The sequence below is a fragment of the Elaeis guineensis genome, chromosome 4 (assembly GCF_000442705.2).
Source record: "Elaeis guineensis isolate ETL-2024a chromosome 4, EG11, whole genome shotgun sequence".
In the NCBI taxonomy this organism is placed as follows: domain Eukaryota; kingdom Viridiplantae; phylum Streptophyta; class Magnoliopsida; order Arecales; family Arecaceae; genus Elaeis; species Elaeis guineensis.
In genome coordinates this window covers 128,046,222-128,057,454 of record NC_025996.2, presented here as the reverse complement: position 1 = coordinate 128,057,454, position 11,233 = coordinate 128,046,222, and the positions used below count along the sequence as shown (strand labels likewise).

The 11,233-nt window shown below is 35.7% G+C and overlaps 1 protein-coding gene across 2 annotated transcripts in view; it reads right to left on the bottom strand.

Annotated features, from left to right (window-relative positions):
* The window catches only part of LOC105042697 (pyrophosphate-energized membrane proton pump 3), a 45,797-nt gene extending 35,598 nt beyond the window's left edge, over positions 1-10,199 (bottom strand). The window contains exons 1-4 of one of the 2 annotated variants that reach the window (XM_073256779.1): positions 10,011-10,189; positions 9,714-9,876; positions 4,948-5,279; positions 2,210-2,413 (exon numbers count right to left, since the gene is read on the bottom strand). In XM_073256779.1, coding sequence (XP_073112880.1) covers positions 2,210-2,413; positions 4,948-5,061 — 318 coding nt within the window. In that variant the 5' untranslated portion in view covers positions 5,062-5,279; positions 9,714-9,876; positions 10,011-10,189. Of the gene's footprint in view, positions 1-2,209; positions 2,414-4,947; positions 5,280-9,713; positions 9,877-10,010 lie in introns of both variants that reach the window. The other variant, XM_010919992.3, reaches the window with a different exon arrangement.
* Positions 10,200-11,233: the final 1,034 nt, after the last annotated feature.

Genomic DNA, 11,233 nt, shown 5'->3' with positions numbered 1-11,233 from the left:
CCTCAACTTTCTTATTACAGTTCTCGGAGTTCATGACAAAGCCGTATAAGATAATGCAAAAACATAAAGGTTTGCCACACTTATAAGAGCTTCCATATGCCATGATAACATTACTTCAGTTTCTTTTGGACTTCAAACCTAGAAGAGAAAAACTAGAAAATAGCAAAAGAGTTTTGGTGTTTGAGCACTCATATCAGATAGACTCCTATGGAAAGACATAAGATTATATGAAAAGACAGTGGTTCCTTCGCACCTTCATCAATATCCTTATTGCATAATTGACAACAACTCTACCGCAAGCCTCTAACATTTTTTTTGGGGATAATGCAGCATTTCCAATAAGGAAAATGTGATGACATGAGCTCATTCGCATACAAAGAAAATCTACTCTAGAGAGTAAGAATTGTTATACAAAACATAGAAAATTAAATTGCTTCACCAATTTAAATGTTAAACTAGTGAACTGACATGCTTTTTTCTTCTTGAATTAATGATATTCAGATGGCATTCTGCTGAAGCCAATCAACCTTGACAGCCAACAGAAGAAAAAAATCTCTCTAATCTCTAAGAATTCTGAGGGATCAACAACAACCTAAATTTATAATCATGAGTTTCTGGACACAGTAGTAAACATGATCAGGAATTCAGGATGCGGGAAAATTATGAAAAAAAGGATACATACTAACCAAACCAAGGACTTTGTTTGTGTATGAAGAATTATTCACAAAGCCTCCATCACAGTGCATTGGCATTGATTACAACAAAATACTTATGTTGTAAAGTACTGCACCCATTGAAATTACCTAAAATTGATTTATTACTCATGCATAATAACAAATCTCTAGAGAAAATGTACTTCTAAAGCATAATAGTCACTGATATAATCAGCAAACCTTATCCTAGTGTATAACTAACTAAGACATATATGTACAAGATAAAACCAACGTAACCTTAAAAATAAGAGTATTCCAACCTTTTCTTCTTTGAAGCAAGCAAAATAGAAAATATAACAAAAAGAATAATCACAAAATTCAAGTGGTCTTAGCCTGTGCACAAAGAAAAGACTGCAGGAAATTCACCAATAGCAGGGGTTACCAAAAATTTAGATCATATACACCAAGGTCTGCAGTATTGGAACCAGCATCCATGCTAGTAGGTGGGCAATATGATACAGTATGGTACCATGCCATGCTGTTCCAGAGCGAACTCACAAAAGGAAACTGGCAAGGGATAGGAAGAGGGGCCAGAGAGAGAGAAGAAAGGAGGGAGAGAGCAGGAGAGGGTGGCAGAGAGAGAGAGAGGCAGATGAAAGGGGAGAGAGAGAAGGAGAGGAAAAGAGGGAAGGAGGGAGGGAGAGGAAGATGGTGGCGGAAAGCGAGAGAGGTGGAAGGAGGATCAGAGAGAGGGCTCTATCCTCCGTGGTGCTTTTGAAAGCCCTCTCTCCGGCCCTCCGCCTGCCTTTCTCCCTCTCCGCCGCCATCTTCCTCCCTCATCCTCTCCCTCCCTCCCTCCCTCTCTCTTCCTCTCCTTCCTTCTCCCTCTCCCCCTACCTCACCAATTGCTCGTTGTGAAGGCTGGAACCATCCCGGTCCGCCTCCGATACGACTTAGTACACCCCAAACCAAGATAGTACCATCGACCTTATTATAGACCATCTCCTAGAGAATCAAGACCATGCTTGTTGCATAAGCCATCATTCCAAAGCTCAACTGATTTATCAATTGATGAAAAAGCAAATGATATATTATATTATTATGCATGCAAAAGTTGGCAAAGACAGGATATAAGATGTAAAAAAGTGTGCATATGGTGCTTTGACCAAGCTTTCAACAACTATGATGATTATAAATTCACTTTCGCACCATGATAAGGTAAAAAGGAATTGTCAACAATATAGGGAAGAATGTCTTCTTCAAAGAGCTAATTAGAAAAACAAGCCCTATAGAATAAAGTTATTAAAAGTGATTGTTGAACCTATATTCCATTAGACCACAAAGAGTAAGGATAAAAAGGCTTTAGACCAATAGTTTTTAACAGCTTGGGTAACTATGTGATAAAAGTGATTAATTGAATGACATGGGATGCAATGATGTGTAATTTGGACCAACAAAGACAATAAAGTTAGACATGGCACAGGCATTTAGCAGAGCATGAAGCTGAAAGTGCAGTGCAGAGTCAGAAAGATGAAAAAATAAGGATAATACGGTACCTGAGCCATTTCAGGAGGCCCCTCATCCTTCGCAAGAACCCACTTTGCGAGGTAGATGGAAAAGAAGAAGCTGATGATACAGATAGAAAGCACAAAGACAACAATTGGTGAACTACGGGCTCCAATGTAAAATACAGCTCCCAGTGCCAAGAGCAATAGAACAAATACGATACGGGGATTAATTCCCATAAACATCCGAAAAATCTGCGGAAAACAACATATCATTAATTAAAAGACAAAAGTTGTTACATATTACCACAGAATGAACAGGGAAACAAGTTGAGAAAATTACTATGCTTCAGGTGGAGAGGGTTTTGGCTTCGATTGATATTTAAATAAACTCATTATGCACAAAGTTCCATTCCAAAAGGTTAATACATGGGTTCGACATTAAGTCAGCAGTAGACAAATATGTGGTTGATGGTGAGTTTTTCTGCCAGATACCACATTTGAAGCTAGTTAATCCCCTCATACGAGGGTTGGCCCTAACTTCATTTTTTCCCAAATGAAGAATTAATATCTTCTTAATTCTTCATAACAAAGTTCAAGAACACTAGTGCTGAAAAAATAAAATGGTCCACAGTCCAATTAAAAGAATAAAAAGATAGTAGGGTATGAAGCTACAAATTTATTCTTACATTTCTAGAGTAAGGTTATACATAAATATTGAAACATCAATCAGAGACTAATGTTAAACTAATCCAAAAAAAAAAAATGAAAAACTGAAAGGCAGCATTACTGCCCCCATTAAAATGTGACTAGTTAAACCCCATCAAGTTGTCACTGCTTGGGAAAGCAACATTTGTTGCATATGATCTTCAAATTTTCTGTCCATTAGTATGATAAATTAACCTGAGTTACTTTGTTGCTGCATTATGCCTCTCCCAAATTAATTTGCGTAAGATAATAAAAGAATTGTTGTAAAGAAAATTTCTCCATTTGTATGATATATTCACTTGGATTTCTTTCTTCCTGCATTATGCCCTCCAAAATTAACTTCCCAAATCTTGAATTATCTTAGCAACTGTATATGGAATTGTAAACCTAAGCTCGAATTGAATGTTATAGCCCCGGATGAAGTAATTATCTGACTAAAGGACAGAAGTCATCATTCTGACATGCTAGTTTGCTCTCAAACCTTTTAGAATTTCGCTCCAATCTACAAACCTGAATAAGTGAAAGCAGAACACTTTGCCCAAAGAGCCAGCAACGAGAAACCTTTTAGCATGTCTTCAGGGTTATCTAAAAACTTAAATTTTTCTCAGGGTTCCCTCCATGCAATTTTAAGCAATTATTCCCTCTTTTGAAAGATTTCTCTCAAAACAAGTAAACAGAACAATATAAAAGTTAAAAGAATATCAGAAAAAACCAAATGCACTTAATAAACAATCAGTGAGTGTTATGGAAGACATCAAATAGAATCAGATTTATGTTTTCCTCAAATGTATAAGCAAAATTATAAGGAAATCAAAACAACTAAATATCCGTGTATCAGAAATAAAGAGACAGGATCAACCATTAAATTGGGGGTGGCAATCGGGTTAGGTCGGACAAGATACGGGTCAGGTCAGGTACATGATAGATCAAAAATATATCAATCCAAACCCGACATTTTTAATAAGCCAAATTTGAACCGGATCATTTTATTAAACAAGTAACCTGATTCGATCTACAATGGGTTTAATCATATTAAATGGGTCAAGTATTGCCATCCCTAGTTTAAATACTAGTAGGACAATAGGGCATCCCCCTATCCTGAGTGCCAGGATAAGGCATCATCCTGACTGTCAAGACAAGACAACTCGAAAAATGGACAAGGATGCAATGGGACATCCACGATCTTGAGGGTCAAGTATGTAAGGGTGTCTCATTACACGAAAAAACCAAGATGGCCCCATCCCGTGGTATTTAAAATCATGCTATTGAAATTACTTTATAAAATATATGAAATTAATATTCTGAAAAATAAATATTTTCACAAGCACGGTCTAGGATAGCAGAAATGGTGAAGTAGGAACTCAAGAATCAATATAACAATATATAGAATTGTATAGAATTATAATCTTAGAACACCTAATCCATTCCATGTGTGAATAAAAGGGCAGATAAAGTATATATATACAGATCTATATAGAACCATAATTGGTGGCGAGGATATTTCATCATAGGTACAGCTCACATGGATAAAATAGAAGGCTGCTAATAAGGATCCATTATTAGAAAGAAGCCATTTCTCAATTGACATTAAGGTAACTTATTTATAAGTTGAGATAAATGCAAAAAATATAATGGAAAAAAAAAAAACCATAAAACATCATCATGTTGCTTCAAGATCTCTCACTCAGTCCTAAACGATGGATCTTAAGATGAACCAATGGGAAGCTCAATAACATTGTAACATCAAAAATTACTTTTATGAGAAGTAAATACACAAAGAAAAGAAGGCTGGGTTAACTATATGAAAACAAACACATGGTAGCAAAGCAACAGAAATGATGATACCAGATTCTACCATTTAACCAGTAAATAAGTATCTAGGATGGTGTCGTCAGCAGCTCCCAATTATCCACCACAGTTCATAGTCAAAATATCGAGGATAAAATAGAGCAGAATGCCAATATAATTTCAATATAAAGACATCCGATATAGCAAGGAAGCACCACTAATGTATTAGATTGGGAGATCAAATTCACTAATACATAGAATGCAAAACCACATCATACGAATTTGATATTTACCCAAGGGACATATGATTTACTCCGCATGGAAGGAAAAGTCCTTGGCCTCTCCTGATACGACCCCACTCCATTTTCCATGTCGTCATCCATTGCGACAGCATGTGAAGAATTCATCCTCCGATTCACAGGGAAAGGAGCAAACTCCCCAGCCTGGGGTAAGTCGCTCCCTGATCCTGGCCGCTGAATTTTGAACACTATCTTGACACACTCACAGAGAAAAGATATTCTAACAAATAAAGAAACAATATACTAGTGCAATCTATCTTATTTGCTCTGTGCACTCAAGCTTCCTTTGTCTTCCTCTCAAGAAAAGCTCTCCACCATGCCCAACTCTGCAGGAAAAGGAGAGATACTCTTGGTTGAAAAGGCATAAAATGAGGAATTTCAAAGAAAAATTAATGCCTAAAATTCAAGTTATAATAATAAATACCGCATATACTGCAACATCTATATTTTCAGTAACCAAAAACTAGCTTTTATTTTTTCCTTTTTAAAGAAATTAGAAGCCTGCGACATGTAACTTTATTTCAAATGTAAAATAAAGATGATACAAGAACTGAAGGGCATGGAAGATACTCCTTTTGTGCATGAACTAACCAAATCAAGGATGCAACAACCTCAGGATATTTATTTTCTGGAAAGGCTTCAGTGTCAGAAAGTCAGAGACACATCCAGAAAATCTTGCTGGATTTGCAATAAAATGTAATTCCAACTTTGCAAGTCGTTCCAAAGGTCTCTATACCTTTATTTTGGTCAAACAACATTTTAAGGTTTCTGCAGCCTCACCACTTCGATCTCCATCGGTTAAGCGACCTTCTTACTCACAAGAACTGGTGCAAATATTCATAAACTCATCTCTTCACCATCTTAAATCCAAAGAAGAATAGAAGACGCATTTTTTCTTCTTCATCAACAAAAACAAGGAAAAAATCCACCTCTTCTCTTGTTTTTCTTCAATTATCAAAAGTAAAATATTAAAAAAAAAATCTAGGAAATAGGAAACCATGTTGTTCCAATTCAGTCAAAATGTTTCTACAAATAAAGGGTCAATGAAGTTGCAGAAAAGAAGCCAAATCCCAAACAATATACTCTATTTCTGAGGTAAAATGCATAGCTATTTTGGTTCCCATTCTTAATAAAATGTAATGTTGAGTTCTTTCAAGTTCTTCAAGACTTGGTGCTATGATTGTTTTATGTTAATAACTAGGCTTTCTGGTGTTTTCTTCTACATTAAAAATATTAAGCAATTTTTTTTAAAATAATTCAGATTCTTTTCATATTTATTTTTATAAATTTCAATTATGAATCATTATTTTCTTCAATTTTTAAATTTTAGTCAGCAATCATTTTATATTGCCTCATGAGTTAACTCACCTGACTCCCAATACACTTAAATAAAACAGAATCCAAGCCAGTTAAAAGATGCAGCCCACATGATTGCAAAGATAACAATTCTTTTGGTAGATTGATTGTGGTTTGCTTTGTGGTATTCTCAAAAAAGAAAACTCATGTATAATCTGTATAGGTAATATTCCTATTCTTGAATTAGTAAATGGAAAAACAGATTTCGTTTCATAATTTTAACACATTTTCAGATTTTTAAAGGGTTAAAAATTTAGGAAGATTCATAGAGACTTTAAAAACTCCCTAAAACAAGTAGTTTGAATTTTAGCCAGTTAGAAAATAATATAACCAGCTATGATATAAACCATTTTTCTTATATGAAGTTCTACTTTGAGTAGATTCATGACAAAATGATCATAGTTAGGCAAAAGGTCAAATAAGGTAAGTTTTGAAATATTATGTTCTACAGTCATTTACAATTTTAAGAAAGACCATGGAGAAATTAGAATTCCCTAACTTCAGAATTGGTTTTAAAATATAAAAGGAAATTATTGAATTTCAAATAACTCTCTTCTTCATTTCTCTTCTTTCTTGTTCTTCTTTCTTCTGTTCACATTTTCTTTCTTTTTTTCCTCAAAATCAAACCCAACACCTGTAATTTGTCCCTAGCTCCACATTTACAAGTGAACACATAAATGAATAAAATTTCCTTATTACAATTTCAAAAAGATTTGTCTATTGCAAAGTTTGCCATCTCGGTACCAGATCCCATACTAGTAAAATCCCACTATAGTGTCGGTACATGGTATGGTATGGTGCTATAGTGTTGGTACAGGATGGTACGGCATACCAGCACGGTATCAGTTTGGTACATTATGCCCCATATCAGGTGGTAAGGCGAACCATAACTCTATTGTGATAGCAAATCAGAAGCTCCTACAAACCCACAATTCAAAGAAAAAAATGCAAACATGATGACTGCAGTACAACATTGGACAAGCTTTACATGGGCCTTGTTGGATCATAAAGAGGGGCCTTAGTCATCATCATGATGTGATCTAGCCCTCAATTTTTGGACATACAAGCGGCCAAGTTGCCATTATAGAAGCTCCGGCCAATTTTTGTTCCTAAAGAGTAGGAATTAAAGGAAAGAAGCAAATAATAGCATAAATTTATTTATTTTTTTTGCCCCCATCTATTTGACTATTTCCATAGAACTACTCCAACATGACATATCAAAAAGAAAAAGGAAGAAACATTACTAATTTCAATGAGAACGACTATAAATCATTTTGAAGCACATATCCCTATCCATTTCTACAATCCCTCCTTTCATATTCACAATTCAACTGCTAACCAGCAACTCATAGAAACATGAAGTGGGTTTATCTCCAAACCACATAGGTGGTGAATCATGGATTTAGAGAGTGCATGTAAGTGGCATGAATTTCTAGTACTTGGCATACCTTGGCAAAATCATCAACCAAGCACTGGCACATAGTTGGTACCATGACAATGCCATGTGTCCATAAGCACTAGCACAGTGCAATACCATGCCACACCATACCATGCATGCCAACTAGCACCTTATTCAAATATATGAATGCAAGATATTAGATAGATAAAATTTCATGAGGAACATATGTATGTGCGTGTGTGCGTGTGTACATAGTTTACATGCCTGTGTCTATCTCTTTGTTTATGTATACACATACATATACATAGTTTACATGCCTGTGTCTGTCTCTTTGTTTATGTATACACATAGTGTGTAGTGTGTTTGTCTCTTTTTATGTTTATTCAAAAAAAAAAAAAAACTTAGAATCATATTTAACAAATATAGTCATGAGTTTGCAAGTTGTTTCCTTTGTTTCTAGGTTCATTTAAGATGCATTGAGAAATAATAACTAGCCATGATATATTTATATCTGCAACATAATATAGTTTGCTCAAAGTACTCCTAAACAGTGACAACATTAATGATAGTATGTTTAAAATGTCCATATAATCTTGATAATTTTATATTAGAAAGATAAAGATGCTTCGCCTGAAGTGTCCAGAAAAAACTAATGGCACTTCACTTTTAAGTGTCCAACACTTAAGAGTCCCTTCAATAACACTCCAAAAAAAACTGCCTAGTGTGCAGCACTTTTTGTTGATGTTAGCAAGACATCTCAAAGTGGAGTGTCCAGCTATGTCATGCTGTGTCCTGCCATGTCCAAGCATCCAGAAGTGTCAAAACCTCCAGACAGCTTAAAAATGTAGTGTCCAAGTAACACAGACCAAAAGGAATCAGTTTCATCCAAAACTGAACCGAAACTAGTCTCACATTTCAGGTTTCAATCAGTTTCAACCCTCTGTTTCAGTAACAAGATTCAGTTCAATTTCAGTGGTTTACTTCAACTTCAAGCAAAATTGACTACATTATTCCTCTCTCACATATTTGTTCTGTTGTTTGGCATGATATTTATCATTTCTTCATTATTTAAGCATATAGGATATACAACACAACTCCCATTTCTTTTTTCTTGAGTTGATAGATTGGATATATAATAAACATGACACTTGATTGCCAAGACCCATGAAATGGCCCTTGTCATTGTTGCCAAATAGCCCAGGTGACCCTGGACAATGGACCCTCCCATGGCCTAGGTAATAGCCCAGGTGATTCGGCAAGTGACCAAGCAACAAAACTGATACATAAGACCATAAACTATCTATAAGACTATATCACATGACCCGAGGTATAAAAACCCCGGTTGTCTCAGATCAAATGACAGAGCACACATCTTCCATTGAATGTGGATGTAAATTCAAATCCCAAAGACAACACTAAAAGAAGACAATCAACCAATGTAAACTAAACATGCACATATAAAACAATTAAACAATATAAAAAAATGCTTAATAGACCATGCAACATTATTAAAAGTTCACTAACAAATAAATTAACATTTAATAAAAATCCGACACTAACAAATAAAAATCCACACGAACCCATGTCATTTCTAACACAGAAAAAACAGAAGAAAAAAAATTATTAGCACACGAGAATTGATTACCATTAAAGACAGAAAAAGGAAACCAAAGTTACAAACATTACTATTTCTAGAGGCTAGAGCAAAATAGAAGAACAAAACAGAAAATAAAAATAAACTATTTTGAAATATAAAGGAGATCATTGTAACCAAATTTCTTTATGTTGTCCTAGACCTTAGTCTACTACATCAAACAGCAACAAAAGAAAAAAGACTTTAAAAAAATTCCCAATAGAACTCATCCACAGCACAGAATTGTCAAAGCCTTTCCTCTTTTACCAATTATCATTTACGACTGTTAAGGAAACAAAATAACAAAGCAAAAATTAACCAAAAAAACCCTAAAATATGGAGAGGAAGCGAGGACAGGGACAGAATCTTTACAATTTACGATTGCGATCCGAGACATAACAACCAGGGATAAGATAATAACCCTCTAGTAACAACGGAAAATGTCCCGGCCCTATGGTGAACAAAGGAAAAGCACTGTTGTTGTTTTCTCCCTTTCTTGGTAGGCTATGATAGTTGCACCTCTATCTCTCAGGATCTACGAATACACAACTCCAAACACAGACGGATCAGTCCATAAAGAACATGAGCTCTTTTTAACAGCGCATTTCAGTCAAAAAAAAAAAAAAATGGAAGAAAAAGAAAGAGAGAGAGAGAGAAAGGCGGACATGCCTTGAGGCGCCCCGGATCCCCGCCGATCCCAGCCGTTCGACTTCGGTCGCCGCCGATGGCCGCTTGTCGCCTTCGAACTCCTCCTTTCTTGACCTGGATGGAAAGGAGAGCGGAGAGATGGGAGAGATCGGAGCGGAGAGATGGGAGAGGTCGAGTACCACCTCTCTCTCTCTTCTTTTCTCTCTCCTTTTTTTGTTTTTTTGGGGTTAAATTGGGGGGCTCGAAGGAAAATGGGACAGCCAATCGGCTGTTGGGCTGCGGTAGCGGCCCATGGAACCGGGCGGCCCATTCACGCGGGCGATGCCTCCGCGTTCCGGGCTGGGCGCCCGTGACACCAACGCCTTTGAAACGTAACAAATCGTCTTCAATCGATATATAAAAATATTACAGTTGATGATATAGCAATAAATAATTTATCTTTTATAGTGTAACACACCGGAGTGCATCCAAGTTCTTATCTTCCACATTATGGTATGAAGACATTGATATTCTATGAAAAGTTTGATGCTCGTTGAAAGGACTCGCATTCCTTTTACTTTAATTCTGTTTGGAAAAGAATTAAAAAGAATATGGCATCGATATATAGACGCGTCTAGAGTGCTAGCTCGGATGGCGAAAGTGGAGATCAGTCCAAAATGGCATAAAAGAGGACAATTCGGATCCTGACCAATCTATTAATGGTGGCCGTCCGTATATGGCGACTTAAGAGAAGACCTTTGCATGTTGGGGCTTTTAATTTGGAAGGATTCGCGGGGAATTACACGGGAGGGTCATGGTCATGAACGGAGAGCGTCGTTACAGGAGGAATTTTGTAATATAAAAAATATAATTAAGAGCAATGGTCCACCATCTTGGTAGAAGATCATCAAATATATAAGAGTTGAATTGGTATTATTGCTTGACTGTTTTTTTGAGGGAGAAATTAGGGATAATTTTTTAATCTCACATATTGGAGAATGAAATGCCTAAATTCAATATATTTGCTAGTTTACTAAAAATTAAAAAAAAAAAAAAAAAAAAGGAGTATACTTTGTGCTAAAAATGTTTAAATTCACTTAATTTTTTTAACAACTAAAACTCTAAAAATTATATGGGTTTGCACAAGACTTTCATATTTGTATATCAATCCCTATCTTTTTATGACTTGATTTTTTATCTGATGCTTATGGGTGTATTTGTACAAGAGCTTCTTAATATAGTCGATTTAAACCAGAAAAAGGGGG